At 39.5% G+C, this 19077-nt stretch overlaps 1 protein-coding gene across 1 annotated transcript; it reads right to left on the bottom strand.

The window, feature by feature from the left end:
- Window positions 1-495: 495 nt before the first annotated feature.
- LOC102960416 (guanylate-binding protein 1) lies at window positions 496-17867 on the bottom strand. Its single transcript, XM_007079154.3, has 11 exons — window positions 17701-17867; window positions 11296-11504; window positions 9888-10015; window positions 8374-8483; window positions 7908-8104; window positions 7079-7321; window positions 5314-5594; window positions 3543-3755; window positions 2657-2759; window positions 2228-2421; window positions 496-1633 (listed from the first exon to the last, which is right to left on the bottom strand). The coding sequence occupies exons 2-11, from the start codon at window positions 11483-11485 to the stop codon at window positions 1517-1519; spliced, it is 1776 nt and encodes a 591-aa protein (XP_007079216.1). The 5' UTR covers window positions 11486-11504; window positions 17701-17867; the 3' UTR covers window positions 496-1516.
- Between the last annotated feature and the right edge of the window lie 1210 nt (window positions 17868-19077).

Consider the following 19077-nt stretch of genomic DNA (forward strand, 5'->3'; position numbering starts at 1 on the left):
CAAATCAGGCTTATTAATGTGGATTTAATGGCATTAGCTACGTCTCTGCATTTCTCTCATCTTCTAATATCTTGAAACATTGTATAATATTTTCAAGATCTTAACATACAATTTAATACACATTCCCTTACAAATGTAAGCAACATAAGGCGGATACATAGACTTTGACCAATGTTTTTATAGAGCAATAATCTGGAAACTATGGCTTATGAGTGCTACTTATTTTTTAAAATAAAGTTTTATTGGAACACAGCCATGTCCAACCATTTATGTATTGTCTATGACTGCTCTCACACTACATGGCAGAATTGAGCAGTTGAGACAGAGACTGTAGGGCCTACAAAGTCATGAATAGCCACTACCCGGTCTTTTGCAGATGAGTTAGCCAACCATTGGTGTGAAGAGTAAAGTCTTATTTTTGGGTGAAAACTGAAAAAAAAAAAAAAAAAAAAAGCCCAGTGAAGCATATTTTATTTTCAGCTTAAAAATAATTTTTAATCATTTTGAAAAATATCAACCATTTACCTAGGAGTTTAGAAAATTAGGAGAAAGTCTGTGCATACTAATACCAAGAGCATTGTTTTGTTATTCAAAAAATATAAAAAACAATCTATAATCACTTTGGGGAAAATCAGCAAACTTTCAAGTATAGACTGTTGAGAAGTGGAAAAAGGTTGCCTAATTTATAGGATCTTAAATGATCTATTAATTAACTTAGCTCAGTTTTCTAGTATGTTATCTGTCATCATTTAAAGTCCATCTTTGTGAATTATATATTGTTACAAACACATAATGCATAATTGTCATCATGTTACTATGTTCAGTCCAGTGTCAATTATCTAAACCTCTAAAATGTACCATTAAAGTTACAACCTGGGTGAATTAAGTAAAAAAGGAGTTTCCTTTTTTGGCCCATTTGTTTGTGATCCAATCCCTATTCATGCTAATGGTTTCTTCTACCTTCTTATGAAAATTCTGTAGATTCTAGATCTCTATATAAGGTGGTTTGCTTCTGCTTAGAATCCATCAGGGAGGATTGTCTATTCCTAGGGCCTAGTGATCACATCATTGCTCACAGATGGTGCAGCTGTGGTATAATGGAAAACCGCACTTTGCTTTCACTAAGAAGCTAGGATGGTCCTCCTGACACTGAAATCCATTGTACACTTGGCCAGACTGAAGCCCAACTATGTTCCTAAACTTTTACCTAAGACTTTGTTCAGTTTCCCTTTGTCTACTAGTAGTCACCTAGAGGAATAAATTTTTCCTGAATGGTACCAGCTCATATACTTTTTGTGTTAGAGAGGTAAAACTGACCTTTGTCATACAATTTATAATATTTTTTTGGAAGATGGATATGATTTTTAATTACAGTACTGCACATCTTTGCAAATTTCTAGTGTTATAAAAATGCAAAATCCAGTTACTTTCGAGTGTAATGATATTTTTCCAAATTCAAAGGTTACTTAAGTTATGCCTTGGATAAGAATGATCAGGAGCTCTATTCTTTAGGTCTTCAGCTTAAGAAACATGTTTTCCTTGGTTTTTCCATGCTCTTCTGGATATTTTGTATCTCAGTGTGAAGTCGTTTGCTCTCATTTTGGAATCCTTCCTTTAGTAGACGAGCCTGTTCCTAAAAAGGGACAATTGGAGACTGAATAAAGTGTAGGACTGAAGTAAATCTCTAATTTATAGCTAGTTTCCACATTCATTTTTTTTAGTATTAAATTTCTTCTTGACATTTTCTCTACCCTTAAGTTTCATTATATGTTCTCTTGGGTGTCTTAGCTCTGTGATTACATTTCCACTAAGTGGTGAAGACAGTTCAGATAGCTTACCAAGTTGTGTGACCCTATAAAAGTTACTTAATCCTTTCTGAACTTCTGTTTCTTTTCGTAAGTAATAGAGACACAGCAGTTCTTGCTTCGTATAGTATTAAGCAAGAGATTCATATAAGAGATTTTTCAGAATGCCTAGCAGAGAACAGCTACCATGGATGAAAGGATGTACAGATAGAGGACTGGATGTGACCTAACCACAAATAAATCTTTTAATAACCAGATAGAGGCAGGGGCCAGGTCAGGCAGGCAGACAGAAATTGAAAAGTACAAGTGGCAAGCAAGGTCCTTCTTGTAGGCATCATGTTATCACTGCCACACTAAGATATGATGAGGGAGAGTGGAGAGAAAACAGAAAACAGAAACCTTAGGGTAGTACAATTAAATACCTGAAGTTTGAAAGCTAGAATTCTCTCTTGTTCATCCAGCCACTGGACTCTATCCCTTTCCATCTTCTCAGTTAATTGTCTCACATGTTCCTGATGACTCCTTTCTTTCTGTTCCATCAATTGCTGATTCTTTATTTGCATTTCTTCTAGTACTTTTGCTGCAGCCTGTGCAGATTCAGCTTTCACACGTTCCACTGAGAGGAGGAAAAAGACAAATGTATGTGAGTAAGCATGTTGTCCCTTTCTTCCTTGCACACTTACCGGTCATTGTTGCTGTTGACTACATATGCCCTACTCAGAAATGACTTCAGCAAGTAAGGGGCATTGTTGTTCACCTTGCCCTAGTTTAAGGATCCCAGGCTTACCCAGCCAAATTATTTAAGCTTTAAGAACTCTTGAGGCTATCTAATCTCTTGACTGGCTCCTCACCTTCAATCTCCTTTTCCTTTTCTGTGAGAGTCTGGTCTGTCTGTAGAATCGCATCAGTCACAGACTCCTTGGACTTCAAGTATTCCTGAAGAACCTCTTCAGCCTTAGGACCCAGAGAGCATGGAGTTGGTAATAGGAAATGGATATAAGCACTCGTTCCTGTTTGTCTTCCTATCATCTTTTCCTCTAGGAATTGCTCCTCTTGGCCTTAGTGTGCCTGGTGGTCAAGACTCCTTGCCACAGGCATGGACACATGCTCTGAGCTGGCCAATCATGGCAGCCTACTAAGCAGAATCCTTTATAAGAGACTGAGATAGACACTGGGAAACAGACATTCTTTGTTTTTTTAGAATGAGGGCTCTAATTTTGGAGGTGTTGGTGCTCTGGCCCCCTAAGGAGTGAGTTGTTGAAAAAAGAAGTCATTATGGAGAAAGCAGATCAGAGAAAAGGTGGAGGGAGAATAGGAAAGAAGGAAGTGTAGGGTTGAGGGGAGTAACAGACAGACAGACAGATGATGACATTATTTGAAATCTTGGATCCAGTTGTCCTTAAAGCCAGTTTAAAGCCTAAACTGATGAATTCCCATTTTTGTTTAAGAAAATGGGTTTCTGTTCCTTGCAGCATAAAGATCCAGCCACAGTAGTGAATTGCAATAACAACTTTGTGGTTGATCTGAGAACCCAATTAATAACTCAGTTATTAATTGAGTGCACTCTTGGATGAGCACATAGGACGTATCTGGTGTAATTGGCTCCCTATACATGTTTACTGAATGAAAGTATGAATGCTGTTGTTCTCACAAGGTGTGCAATTACACGTGGTTATTTTAGTCTTTCAAGGAGGCATGTCAGCAGCTTTCCAGAATCAGAACATAAATCTTGGTTACCTGTATCCCTTTATTAGGTTGCTGAAGATATTTTGTCTTCAGCTCTTGTATTTTCTGGATGAGGAGACGGTACCCTCCTGGTTTAGAATAAACCCCCTGCTTCACAGCTTCTTCAAGAGGACTGAAAATATCCTTAAGTAAATCTGAGCAACGATCTGTTGATGCCTGCACATTCTGTTTACAAAAGTCATCTCGCTTTTTTTCCAGCTGGGCCTTTGATGTAAAAATAGGAGGTAAAAAGAATAACAGGGAAAAGATGTTAGCATGACCTTAGAATATCTGGAAGGGCTTCTCAGAAATAAGCCTATGACCCTAGAAAAAGTCACAGGCACCCCAACAGGACCATATCCTTCCTCCTGCTCCTGACTTTTACTGAAGTCCCTTTCTCCTTAGAGGTGAAGTTCAGAGCAGAGATTGCTAGCTTTCTTGCTATACCTTTAGAGATAAACTTCTGCTTTTCAAATTGGGCCAGTGATTGCGTATGGAATAAATGTGGCTCAACATAAGCCTGCATATGGATAATCAGGGCAATATCCTGATTGATTAGGATATCAAATCAGTCAGGTAATAGTGGGCATTTGATTTAGAAGCTCTGATTGTGACTTATGTGAATTTAGGTAAATTAAGAGGAAGAATATTATTCATGAAAAAAATGTTTTAAAACTTTGAGTTCAATCCAAAATCTATAAAGAACTCATCAAACTCCACACCCAAAAACAAATAATCCAGTGCAGAAATGGGCAGAAAACATGAATAGACACTTCTCTAAAGAAGACATCCGGATGGCCAACAGGCACATGAAAAGATGCTCAACGTCGCTCCTCATCAGGGAAATACAAATCAAAACCACACTCAGATATCACCTCACGCCAGTCAGAGTGGCCAAAATGAACACATCAGGAGACTATAGATGTTGGTGAGGATGTGGAGAAACGGGAACCCTCTTGCACTGTTGGTGGGAATGCAAACTGGTGCAGCCACTCTGCAAAACAGTGTGGAGGTTCCTCAAAAAATTAAAAATAGACCTACCCTATGACCCAGCAGTAGCACTGCTAGGAATTTACCCAAGGGATACAGGAGTACTGATGCATAGGGGCACTTGTACCCCAATGTTTATAGCAGCACTCTCAACAATAGCCAAATTATGGAAAGAGCTTAAATGTCCATCAACTGATGAATGGATAAAGAAATTGTGGTTTATATACACAATGGAGTACTACGTGGCAATGAGAAAGAACGAAATATGGCCCTTTGTAGCAACGTGGATGGAACTGGAGAGTGTTATGCTAAGTGAAATAAGCCATACACAGAAAGACAGATACCATATGTTTTCACTCTTATGTGGATCCTGAGGAACTTAACAGAAACCCATGGGAGAGGGGAAGGAGAAAAAAAAAAAGAGGTTAGAGTGGGAGAGAGCCAAAGCATAAGAGACTCTTAAAAACTGAGAACAAACTGAGGGTTGATCGGGGGTGGGAGGGAGGGGGGGTGGGTGATGGGTATTGAAGAGGGCATCTTTTGGGATGAGCACTGGGTGTTGTATGGAAACCAATTTGACAATAAATTTCATATATTAAAAACAACAGGAAAAAAAACCTTTGAGTTCATTGTAATAAAATTTGTTCTTCTTTTTATGATAAAAACAAAGAGTGGTTATCACCATTTTAAAGTCTAGTAGGAATTGCCTCTTTCAAAATAAATACCCATTTCATTTTCCAGTAGTACTCTGCTTTCCAAGACCCTAATCCATAAGAACTTGAGAAAAAATTACCGCTAAGTCCTTTTGACATAAATGGTCTCTGTCTTTGAAGGAATTCCTCATGAAGAGTTCAATGGCCTCTTTCTCACAGGCCCTGTGCAGGTTCAGTAGCTCCTGGAGGGTTTCTGTGGGCAGCTGCAGCATCTGGCCCATCTGCTGGTCATAGTGGGCAATGGCCTTTTGCACTGCGGCTGCATTCTCAATCTGGGCCAAGGCCAGGATTGCATTCTCCATGCAGGGCAGATCTCCACGGCTGATGGCATCGACATAGGTCTGCACCAGTTTCTCTAGACCTACAAACAGAGAACAAATAATGTTGCTTGTTGTAGGTGGGATGAGGAAACATTCCATTCTGTGTGATTCTGATCATGTCTACTACCACCCATTTGCCTCAAAGCATCAATGTCCTCAACATCACCTGGAGCCTTGCTAGAAATGTCGATTCTCAGCCTCTGACCCAGATCAAGTGAATTAGACCCTCCTCTCTGGCAAGATGTCCAGGTGATATGTTTACACATCAAAGGTTGAGAATCTGTTCTAGATAGCATAGGCCTATGTTTAGTGAGTGTTTTCATTCACTTTACCCTTAAGCACCATTAGGACAGGAACCATACCTCTCTAATTTACATCTCTATCATCAGCCCTGGTCTGTGGCAAGCATTTGATCATTGTTGTGGAAAAAATCAAAAGGATACTCGATTTTGTTTATTCTAGCAAAGCGTGGTCCAAGACAACTTTCTGTTATGATGGAAATATTCTATGTCATCCAGCTATTAGCCACATGTAGGTATAGGCTTTTGAAATATATAACCACAAGAGACTCTTAAAAACTGAGGATAAACTGAGGGTTGATGGGGGTGGGAGGGAGGGGAAAGTGGGTGGTGGGCATTGAGGAGGGCACTGGTGGGATGAGCACTGGGTGTTGTATGGAAACCAATTTGACAATAAATTTCATATTAAGATATAAATAAACAAATAAATAAATAAATCTGTGTAATTGGAATTTTAAGTTTTCTTAAAAATTTTTTTTTAAATGTTTATTTAATTTTGAGGGAGAGAGAGAGAGACAGAGCACAAGTCGGGGAGGGGCAGAGAGACAGGGAGACACAGAATCCAAAGCAGCCTCCAGGCTCTGAGTTGTCAGCACAGAGCCCGGAGCTTGAACCCATGAACTGTGAGATCATGACCCGAGCCAAAGTCAGACGTTTAACCCACTGAGCTACCCAAGCATCCCAGAATTTTAAATTTTCTGTAATTTTAATTAGCTCACACTTAAATTGAGATAGCTACACTTGTGTAAGTGGCTACCATATTGGACAATGCAGGTCCTAATAAATAGGGCAATTTTAAGAAATAGAACTTGATTTCTTTAGCCTTTCCTATCTTTTCTCACCCAAGAAATTTGACTAGTAAAATCTATTAGAAATGTTGATGTCATCAAGAATTTAACATGGAAATAGCAGTAGATTCACATTTTTTTTAATGTTTATTTATTTTTGAGACAGAGAGAGACAGAGCATGAACAGGGGAGGGTCAGAGAGAGGGAGACACAGAATCTGAAACAGGCTCCAGGCTCTGAGCTGTCAGCACAGAGCCTGACGTAGGGCTTGAACTCACAGACTGCGAGATCATGACCTGAGCCGAAGTCAGCTGCTTAACCAACTGAGCCACCCAGGCGCCCCTAGATTCACATTTTTTAAAGCTGAAACTAGGTGGATGTAATTCTACTCTCCTTTAGTCTTAACAATGGAAGAAAAAGACTGGGAAGAGGACTCACGAGGTCCATTGACTTTGATGTCTCCTGAGAGAGTTTTAGTTTTGGAATTCTTAAAGATGTAGGAACAGAAGGCTGAAGCTTGTTGCACAAATTCAGGATCCAGGTCATTATCATGCAGTGTCTCAAGCTGGCCTAGCTTCTTCCGATGAGTGGGTCGATCAAAGATAAAGCATTTCTTCTTCGGAAAGAACTTCCGGATACAGAGTCGGGGCAGATTAAAATTTTGATCACTTTGAGTGGTACCTGCAGGAAGATAAAAAAGGCTTGCAAACTTTTTCTGTAAAGGACCAAACAGTAAATATTTTAGGTTTTGCAAACCAGGTGGTCTCTTCTCCAAGTACTCAATTCTGCTATTGTAGCAAGAAAGCAGCCATAGACAATCTATAAATGAGTGGGCATAGCATTATTCCAATAAAACCTTATCTACAAAGACAGCTGGTGGTCTGGGTTGGCCATCATTTGCCTGTGAGCCATAATTTGCCAACCCCTGAACTAGAGCACTATTCATGCTTTTACCTATTTTCTTCCAGACAACGCCTATTCTTCTCCATATTCTTTGGCTAATCACAAGCCCTATTCAGGGAGATAAAATCAATCTGATAATAGCACAGGGAAAAATAAAAGAGAAAGAAACTATTCTTAGAAGAGAGGAGAATATAATTTAAAATCAAATCTATTAATTCATGTATTAAACAAGCATTAATTCTTACTGATGGCCAGCTAAGAAGAAATAGAAAACTATAAATGTAAGAAAACTGTAAATGGAACACGGACAAAATAATAGTTTCTTATGTTTTATTATCTCCATTTATTTCTAAGTCCCTTTTACCTTGTTTAAGCTTGAGTGAATTCTCCAGGTACTCATCAGCTGTGATGGGTAGTCCGTCTGCTTCCAGTTCTAAGGAGAAATCCCTCAGCGTCCACACAAAATCTGGAAAGAAGCTCACAAAGTCTGCTGAATCTTCAATCCCATTGGAATTAGGGGAGGATTTCGCCCTGATCCGATCTGACAGCTCTGTCACATAGCTGAGTAGCAAACTAAGGAAAACTGGCATCAAAGAATAGTGTCCCCATCCCATATTGGTTCCACATATTAAAACCTTCACTTCACCTTTGTTTTTAACCCAAGCATCAATTTTCTAGTGGGTACATAGAATCTTTCCCCTGCCCTTGAATTATTTTTCATGTTTTCTCTTTTTGTGCTTGATTCACCAGGATTCACAACCAAGCAGCTGGTTTTTAAATACAATTCTTCCCTCTTACTTTGAGGCTATTTTGAACTACAAAAAGGATACTGCAGTTGGTCCATGGCCTGCTGGTTGATGGTTCCCATGCTATTGTACACAAAGGTGCTGCTCAGGAGTATTGCTAAGGCAAAGATCCAGGAATCGTTCTGGTTGTCACCCTGTGAATCAGAACATGTGCAAGCCTGTTAGGTTTCACTCTCCTGATATCTAGATCCTGACTTTCTAGATCAGCAGCAGTAAAAAGATGCTTATTTAACTAGAGGTTTTTGTTTTTTTTTTTGTTTTTTTTAAGATTAATGACCTATATGAGAAAACCAAATCCAAACGAAAATATTAGTGGGATTTGGATTTTGGATCATTTTATGATTAGTATTTTTAATTTACACTGATTCTCACTAGGTCTTCTTATGATCATTGGCAGATAATTACAAAACCAATAGTAAAGGTTGGTAGGCTTTCTAAGGCTTTAAATATAATTTAAATTTAGAATTTTCAGGGCGCCTGCGTGGCTCAGTCAGTTGAGTATCTGACTTCAGTTCAGGTCATGATGTTGCGGCTCGTGAATTCAAGCCCTGCGTCAGGCTTGTGCTGACAGCTCAGAGCCTGCAGCTTGCTTCAGATTCTGTGTCTCCCTCTCTCTCTCCCCCTCCGCTGTTTGCAGTCTGTCTCACTGTCTCTCTCAAAAATAAATAAACATTTAAAAAAATAATAAATTTAGAATTTTCTCTTCCTTTTTACAGCAAAATTGACTTATGTGAGAGTAATAATACCTGTAGCTATTTTACTGAGCAATTATTAGGCACCTAACATTTTCCATTACTTATCCAAAACAACACTATGAGTCAAATAAAGATCTACTACATCTGTTTTACAAATTCAGAAAGCTGAGGTTAAAAGAGGTCAAATAATTTGCTAAGGCCACTGAGTTAGTGACAGGGTTTACATTTAAACACAAGGGTATAGAACTTCAGAACCTAAAATTTTAACTAAAATTCTCTGCAGGATTCAACTCGTGACATTGATTTTATTTGTTCTACCTTTAAGCTTCTGGGTTAACTGGTTTAGCATACAATCTTTTTTAAAAAATAGTTTTAATGTTTATTTATTATTTTTGAGAAAGAGAAAGACAGAGTACAAGTGGGGGCGGGGCAGAGAAAGAAGGAGACCCAGAATCTGAAGCAAGCTCCAGGCTCTGAGCTGTCAGCACAGAGCCCAACGCAGGGCTCGAACTCACGAACCCTGAGATCATGACCTGAGGCGAAGTTGGACACCTAACGGGCTGAGCCACACAGGTGGCCCACACACAGCCTATTGTTAATCATTGGAATATTACTAATTACTACTGACCACTATGATCTTCTTCTAGAATTCTGCCTTATAAACATTTTCCTGATCCCTGGTTGCTAAACTTGGTCGGAGGGCACATAAACAGAAATAAAACAAAAACAAAAACAAAAACATATTATGGTTAAGTGTAAGTTCTTATTTAAAGAAAAATTAAATTGTGTAGAGAATATTCAGTGATGAGGGTCTTATTTCAAAACTGAATCCTCAATCCTTACCTTCTCTACATCTCCCAGGCCCTCCGTGTCAAGAAGAACTAGGGTGTGGTCTGGCTTCTTGGGATGAGGCACACACCACATCCAGATTCCTTTGGTGTGAGACTGCACCGTGGAGCCCAGAGAGAAGCCTGTGAGGGAGAGTGGGGATAAGAGAAGGTGGTGTTTTAATAGCAGATGGAACTAGAAATCCTACAATGCAACGCACAAAAAAAAAACAACCTGATTAAAACAAGAGCAAAGGACTTGAATAGATATTTCTCCAAAGCAAATATACAAACGACCAATAATCAAATGAAAAGATGCTCATCATCATTAGTCATTAGGGAAAAAACAAATTAAAACCACAATGAGATACTACTTCACACTCATTGGGATGACCACTATCAAAAACCCAGAAAATAGGAAGTGTTGGGGAGGATGTGGGGATATTAGAAACCTTGTGTATTTCTGGTGAGAATGTAAAATGGTACACTTGCTGTGGAAAACAATATGATGGCTTCTTAAAAAAAATTAAAATAGAATTACCCTATGATTTGGAGATATATAACCCTCACAAAATGAAAGTAGGGATTTGAACAGATATTTGTACCCTCGTGTTTTTAGCAACATTATCCATAATAGCCAAAAGGTGGAGGCAACCCAAGAGTCCTTCAATAGATGAAGGGATAAACAAATCAGTATGCACATATTAGTTAGTCAGCCTTAAAAAGGGAGAGAATTCTGACACAGGGTACAACACCGAAGACATTGTGCCAAATCACATTAAGCAAATCACAAAGGACAAATAATGTCTGATTCCTCTCAAACGAGATTCCTAGAACAGTCCAATTCATAGAGATAGTATGTAGAATGGTGGTTGCCAAGGGCTGGGGAGTTATTGTTTAATGGGTACAGAGTTTCTGTTGAAGAAGATGAAAAAATTAGGGAGATGCATGATGGTGATGGCTGCATAACAGTGTGAATTTACTTAATGCCATAGAACTATACGTACACTTAAAAATGATTCTAATGGTAAGTTTTATGTTATGTATATTTTACAACAATGAAAAAAAAAGCCAATACAGACTTAAACATTCTTTGCATCTTAATAACCAGTGGAAACTTGCTTTTGCTACATGAACATTTTAGTAAATGTCTTATTATGTACATTAATTATTTTTATTACTGCACTAGTCTTTCTAGGAAAGGAACAATTTATGCTTTTAAAAGAGGAAACTAAGGCAAAGTGGGAAGAGTGATGAACTGCCTCTTTCAGATTATAGTGAAGATAAGAGCATAATCGTGGATTAAAAGATAACTTTCAATATTCCTCCACGTTCTCTAACTTTCTGTCCTTGCATCACCACGTTCAATGCAGGCAGTGTCAGTGGACAGAAGGGACTCCGAGGAGCTTTTTGGCGCCACTCACCCTTGTTCTTCCCAGCCAGCTTGTTCATCAGGTAGGATTTGCCTGTGCGGTAGAGGCCCACAATAGCCACCACCACGAGAGGATTCTTGGTGCCTGACAGGATCTCCAAAGCTTCCTGATTAGCCACCAGTTGCCCTTCAGTGTTCTCAATGAGGCACACTGGGGCCGGCATGTGGATCTCTGAGGCCATGTTCAGAGTGTTCCCTGGTCTGCAAGGGAAGAGATGGGATGAAATAAAATTTCCAGTCCAATTAGATCAAGAAACTCACCAGGTTATTTTACATTCAGAAGCTGGAGTCCTCAGTTTCCACAACATGGACATAAGTTTTGTGTCAACATTGAGATAGATGAGGGTAAGATCTGTATCATTTTAGAAAGTTACAGAAGTATTATCAAAGTAGTCCATTGAAAAAATATTGGTATGACCATATCTTATGAATGTTCAGCCACTCTCATGAACAAAATCGGTCATTAAATTCACCATGGAAAACTTTCCTTTTGTATTCTCATTAAAAAATTTAGAGGGGTGCCTGGGTGGTACAGTCGGCTAAACGTCCGACTTCAGCTCAGGTCATGATCTTGTGGTCCGTGATTTTGAGCCCCGCATCGGGCTCTGTGCTGACAGTTCAGAGCCTGGAGCCTGCTTCATATTTTGTGTCTCCTCTCTCTGCGCCTCCCTGATTCACATTCCATCTCTCTCTGTCTCTCAAAAATGAATAAATGTTTTAAAAAATTTAAAATTTAGAGTAAAGCAGGGGTGTTTGTGTGGCTTAGTTGGTTAAGAATCCACCTCTTTGATTTTGGCTCAGGTAATGATCTCACAGTTTGTGGGATTGAGCCCTGCATTGGGCCACGCTTATAGCACAGAGCCTGCTTGGCATTCTCTTTCTTCCTCTCTCTCTCTGCCTCTCCCCTGCTCACATGCACATATGCATGTGTGCATGCTCTCTCTCAATATAATAGAAAAACTTAAAAAAATTTAGAGTAAATGTTAAATGGAAAATAGAATAGAATTTAGAGGTATTTATTTTACATTCCGGTTATATGTAAAAATTCAATGTTGATTTATTTATTCGTTAATTCTTACTATGAATACTTTTGTACATTATTTCATGCATGCCCTTTGAACAGTTCCCATAGATTTTAAATGTGTTTCTCCCCTGATAGATATGCTTGTTTTGCTAGAATGAGGGTCCACAGAACTTCTCAAATTTCCATTCCAAAAGTGAAACCAATATAACTTACTTTTGCAAATTTTATAAAAACATATGACCATCTGGAACACATGACCAGGGACCCTTCGAAAGCCTTGGCATGGGCTTTTATAAGCAAGGGGCCTTTAAACTTCATTAACTTCACAGTAAGTTAGCCTCCAGCTACATGGGGGTACAAGTGCACTACTGGAAATACTTACCATGGCTAAAAATCATGTTTATATATATGTGATAAGGGAACAAAAGACTATGAAATAAGGATTAAAAGGTCAGGAGTCAGAGGACCCTGGGAAGATGGCAGAGTAGGAGGATCCTAAGCTCACCTTGTCCCACCTAAATAACAGCCACACCAGTGTAATTAACCCAGAAAATGAACCAAAGACTGGCAGAACAGACTGTCTACGGTTAATCGTAGAGAGGAGGCCACATCAAAAACAGTAGCAAAGGTGAAGTCTGGTTGGAAACTAAGCTAATCTGCAAGACTAAGTGCTTGTGGATACCCTAAGTACAGAGAAGGGAGAGGAGCAGACCCCACACTGGGCACTTGAGACATGGGGTACCTGCACATGTAGTGGGGAATTAAAGTCCCCATTACATTTGGCTTTGAAAATCCGAGGGCTTAAACTTTCAGGTTTTTACCATCAGTAGGGCTTAACATCTTAAGAAAAATATTAGAGAGCATGGAGGGTAATAGAAAACTGAGTCCCTACCCCTATAGATCCAGCAGAACAAACAATCCCACTGAGATACAGCATAGAAGCAGTAATTTGAGAGGCACCTCGGGTGTATGAGGAGATTTATTTACTAATCTCAGAATGTGTGCAGTAGGGGCAGGGATCTTTAGGAGACTTCTCCAAGAACTAAATAACTGGTAGGTGCCATTTCTCTCTCCTAACCCCAGATTAGCTACATGGACACCTGTGGGAACTAGCACGACCACACATCATCTAGTTTGCTAACACCATGTGCCCTGTTCTCCTGCAGATCCCCTCCATCCAACACACCCCACTCAAGAGAAGTTCCTTCAAAATGCTCTGGCCAGGTCTCGTCCTTCAAGCAGCACCAACAGTGGCCAGCACCACTCCACATTGACTGGGAGGGGGAAGAAAAGCACACACACCAATTTAACTGCAGGCTCAATGGTGGGCTGGGGCAGACATCTGATCAGACTGGTAGCTCTACCAACCAACCTCACAAGGGGCAGCACAAAGGAAGAGCCCTGTAGTTTGGGTTACCTGCAACCCTGAAAGACAGACTGGGATCAGACTGGGGTCTAACTGTAGGCTTTGTCCACCAATGAAAGCATCTAAGGGAACAATGCAGGAAGAGCACCATGCAGTTCAGTGTGACCACAGTTCTGGCAAATGGGTTGAGAGCAGGCATCTGGTTTGACCTAGCTACAAGCCCAAGGCTGCCCCAGACTGGCCCTGTAAGAGCACAGAGACCAAACCCTGCTCATAATAGGGAAAGAGGGCCATTTCAGACAATTCACTGAAGGCAAACATGGCTCAGCCACAAAAATAAACTAACACAACACACATACGAGACACCCCTGAAAGTGCCATGTTCTGGTGAAGGGGGGACATTGCACTAGAGGACACTATAAAACCTCTTCTTCATAAGGCCACTATTTTCAAGATCAGGAGACATAGCTAACTTTCCTAACACACAGAAACAAGTGCAGAATGTTATACAAAATGAAGAAACAGAGGAATATGTTCCAGATGAAAGAACAAGACAAAAATCACAGTACAAGAGCTAAATGAAATGGAGATAAGAAATATGCCTGACAGAGAATTCAAAGTAATGATCATAAAGATATTTACTGGACTTGAGAAAAGAGTGGAGGATCTCAGTGAGACAAACAAATGGAAAGATACTTTGTGCTCACTGATTGGGAGAATGAGTAGTGTTAAAATGTCCATACTACCTAAAGAAATCTACAGAGTTAATGCAATTTTTTTATTTCTTATTTTTTAAATATTTATTTTTGAGAGAGAGATAGAGTGAGAGCAGGGGAAGTGCAGAGAGAGAGGGAGACACAGAATATGAAGCAGGCTCCAGGCACCGAGCTGTCAGCACAGAGCCCGACTTGGGGTTTGAACTCACAGACCATGAGATCGTGACCTGAGCTGGTCAGTCGCTCAACTGACTGAGACTTCCAGGCACCCCAGTGCAATTTCTATCAAAACACCAATAGCCTTTTTCATAGAAGTAGAACAAACAATCCTAAAATTTGTATGGAACTACAAATAGCCAAAGCAATTTTGAAAAAGAAGAACAAAACTGGAGGTATCACAATCTCAGAATTCAAGATATACAAAAAGCTGTAGTAATCAAAACAGTATGGTACTGGCACAAAAAGAGACACATAGATCAATAGTATAGAATAGAGAGTCCAGAAATAAATTCATGCTTTTATGGTCAAATGACCTACAATAAAGGAAGTAAGAATATACAATAATAGGAAAAAGACAGTCTCTTCAACAAATGGTGTTGGAAAACTGGACAGCTCTATGCAAAATAATGAAATTGGACCATTTTCTTAGCCATATACAAAAATAAACTCAAAATGGATTAAAGACTTTAATATGAGACATGAAACCACAAAATTCCTAGGAGTAAACACAGGCAGTAATTTCTTTGACATCAGCTATAGAAACAGTTTTCTAGATATGTCTCCTGAGGCAAGTGAAACATAAGCAAAGATAAACTATTGAGACTCCATTAAAATAAGAAGCTTTTGCACAGAAAAGGAAACCATCAACAAAACAAAAAGACAATCTACTGAATTGGAGAAGATATTTGCAAATGATACATTTGATAAGGGGTTAATATCCAAAATCTATAAAGAACTTATACAACTCAACACCCAAAAACCAATAATCCAATTAAAAATGCGCAGAAGACGTGAATAGACATTTTTCCAAAGAAGACATACAGATGGTCAATAGACACATTAAAAGATGCTTGACATTACTACTCATCAGAGACATGCAAATCAAAATCACAATGAGTATCTTCTTATACCTATCAGAATGTCCAAAATAAAAAACTCAAGAAAGTTGCCGAGGATGTGGAGAAAAGGATTCTGGCGAACTGCTGGGGGGTGGAATACAAACTGGTACAGTCACTCTGGAAAACAGTATGGAGGTTCCTCAAAAATAGAACTACCATGTGATCCAGTAATTGCACTACTGGGTATTTACCCAAATAAAACAAAAACAGTAATTTGAAAGGATATATGCATCCTTTTGTTTACTGCATCATTATTTACAATAGCCAAACTATGGAAGCAATCCAAACGTCCATCTATAGATGAATGGATAAAGAGGAAATGGTGTATATACACAATGTAATACTACTCAGCCATAAAAAAGAATGAGATCTTGCTATTTTCAACAACATGGGTGGATATAGAGGGTATAATCCTAACTGAAATAAGTCAGTTAGAGAAAGACAAATACCATATGATTTCACTCATATATGAAATTAATTTAAGAAACAAAGCAAACAAAGCAAAAAAGAGGGGAAAAAAATGCAAAAAAACCCCACCCAGACTCTTAAATATAGAAAAGAAATTGGAAGCTGCTGGAGGCAAGGTGGGTAGGGTTTGCGGTGAAACAGGTGAGGGGATTAAGAGTGTACTTATTGTGATGAGCACTGAGTAATGTATAGAATTGTTGAATCATTATACTGTACACCTGAAACTAAAAAAAAAAAAAAATCAGGAGGCAGATCAGGAGAGGTAAAGGGCAAGTTGTTCAAGGAAAATATTTGTATTTTCAGCATACATTTCTAGGTTTTCTGTTTTGTTCTGCTCTTCCATTTTGTAGAGAAGGAGAAGCAGGAAGAGGAGAATAGACGGTGGGGAAGAGGGATGAGAGATGAAGGGAAAGTGAAACTGGAAAGGAGAGAGAGTTGTCAGGCAAGATAAATAAAGCTCGTGCCAAGCCAAGGAATTCAGGGCAGGAGTTTCCAGAAGGCAAGATTGGAACTGGTTGAGAGCACAGAGAGGTCAAGGCAAACAAAGATGTAGCCCTTAGTGATGCATCACGGTAGATTCTTTAAAAAGGAAGCTTTCTAGTCAAATGGGCTCCAGATTCTACTTGTAAGGGGTAAGGAGTAAGTTGGCACTAAGTAATTGGATCTACTGAACCTGGACTATTTCTGAAGGAAGAAATACACTTTGAGACAAAGTTCAAGTGTGTGATTAAAAAGAATGATGTTTTCATAAATCTTCACCTTTAGCTCTGGGTTTCAGATTTTTCTTTCTCTGTCTTTAACAGTATCAGGTGGGGATACCTCAGTGGCTCAAGACTCTATCTTGGCTCAGCTCACGATCTCATGGTTTCGTGAGTTTGCGCACTGTGTTGGGCTCTTCACTGGCATCTCAGAGCCTACTTGGGATTCTCTCTCTCCTTCTCCCTGCCCCTCCCCTGTTCATGCACTCTCTCTCTCTCTCTCAAAATAAATAAACATTAAAAAAATCAGTGTCGCGTGGCTGTTCACCACACCACACCTCATTTACTATTCTTTCCTTCTCATGAATATAACATATTTGCAGCCTTTCAGTTTCTTAGCTGCAGTCGGATCTGTACTGAGCAAGTTCTATCAAAGATAATGGGAATTTAACTGTGTCCCCAGTCAACACAGACAAAGTCAGCAAAAAGAAAGACAATCCTAATGCACTTCAAACTTCATTTATCCCCATGTCTGCTGGTGCCTAATTTCACACAAGCACAGTAGTAACAGGTAGGAACATGCTACCATCTGATGACCCCAGTATTTCATTATCCGACCTAGTATCCCACAGCAGGCTCAACTGCAGCCCGTCTTGATGCTGATCACTTTTTTTTTTTTAATGTGTATTTATTTTTGAGAGAGAGTGCAGGGGGAGGGACAGAGACAGAGGGGGACAGAGGATCCAAAGCAGGCTCTGTGCTGACAGCAGAGAGACCGATGTGGGGCTGAAACTAATGAATTGTGAGATCATGACCTGAGCTGAAGTCGGATGTTCAACCAACTGAGGCACCCAGGTGCCCTTAGGCTGGTCACTTTTTAAGAAAACTGACCTTTATAAAATCCTTTCCCATCCCTGCCCCAACCTTGTCATGAGCCCCATTTCCTGGAACAGAGCTCCTTTAAAGCTGAAGAAAAAGCTGCTTTGATAATGAAGTGGAGTTCTTACCTTTTATTTTTTCCTCTTCAGTTAGGTGGAGCGGTTTCTGTTACTTCTCCCTCTCTCACTGGATCATGGATCTTTTATTTTACTTGTGTAATGTCATTGGACTTTCCAGATTTCCTTTAAAGACAAACTAGAAGCAAAGCAACCACTGTAACAGACTTTATCTGAAACTGAAAGCATTGGGACACAAAACAATTATTCAAAGACCATAAAAGGAATTTCTGGAGGCTGTGCTAGTGGGAGGGTATATGGGTTTAACACAATTTCTCAACCAGAACCTTCACATTTTTTTGAAAGAGATTTCAGAGAACGCTCGCTGATTTTAAAGAATGTCTATCAGATATGCAAATACAATGAAATGGAGCTCAGAGTTGGGGTTCAGGTTGAGAAACCTAGAGTGAGGAAGCATCATGTGAATTTTTAGGTCTAATTTCCTCACGTGATGAACATACAGTGGACCTGGCTTTATACATACAGCAAGTGAGGAGAAGAATATGCCACACACACAGTCACAAACACCCAGCACCTGGCACTAATACCCAGTGCACAGTCAGGAAGGGGCTCCAAGAATTGCACACATGTTTGAGGCTCTATGCTGACTGCTTTATGTGGGTTTTATAACATATCATATGCTAAACATTTCCCCATGTTTTTATAGAAACAGGAACAGAAAAGTTGAATGTCTCAACCCAAATCACAGTAGTATATATAAGTAATCTGAACTGAATCATTCTTGATCCCAAACACTCTTGTGAAGCTACTTCACTACACTGCCTTTCTAGGCTTTCTGAGTGAATAGCAAAAGAAGTAATGGGTTTATTTCTTGATTGTTTGCAAAGAACTATGTGTGTTTCAAGTCTAATTCATTTTTGATTACAATAATGCAAAATAAGCAACAATGTCTTCATCTTACAGTGAAAACAAGGAGGCTTGAGGGAGGGTAAGTATGCCGGTCCATATTCATTGAGCAAGTCACAGGGGTGGGAATCAAATTTTAAGCTCTTTTTACCTTTTGTTTTGTTTTGTTTTAGAGAATTCAAGCTGGGAGAGGGGCAGAGGGAGAGAGAAAGAGAAAAAGAGAATCCTAAGCAGGCTGTATGCTCAGCATGGAGGCCAAGATGGGGCTTGGTCTCACAATCTGGGATCATGACCTGAGCTGAAATCAAGAGTTGGATGCTCAACTGACTGAGCCACCCTGGTGCCCCTAAACTCATTTTACCTTTAAATTCTCTGCTTTTTCTCCTCTTTCACATTGCTTCTGAAAGGAAGGAATAGGGAAATGAGGAGAAAGGGAGAGATTGATTAGGTTTTCTGCTGATCCCAGATCTCTATACCCGGAAGCCAGTGTGAGAAACTTAACAAATAGAACTGAATACTCTC

This window comes from Panthera tigris, chromosome C1, assembly GCF_018350195.1.
Source record: "Panthera tigris isolate Pti1 chromosome C1, P.tigris_Pti1_mat1.1, whole genome shotgun sequence".
NCBI classification, from domain to species: domain Eukaryota; kingdom Metazoa; phylum Chordata; class Mammalia; order Carnivora; family Felidae; genus Panthera; species Panthera tigris.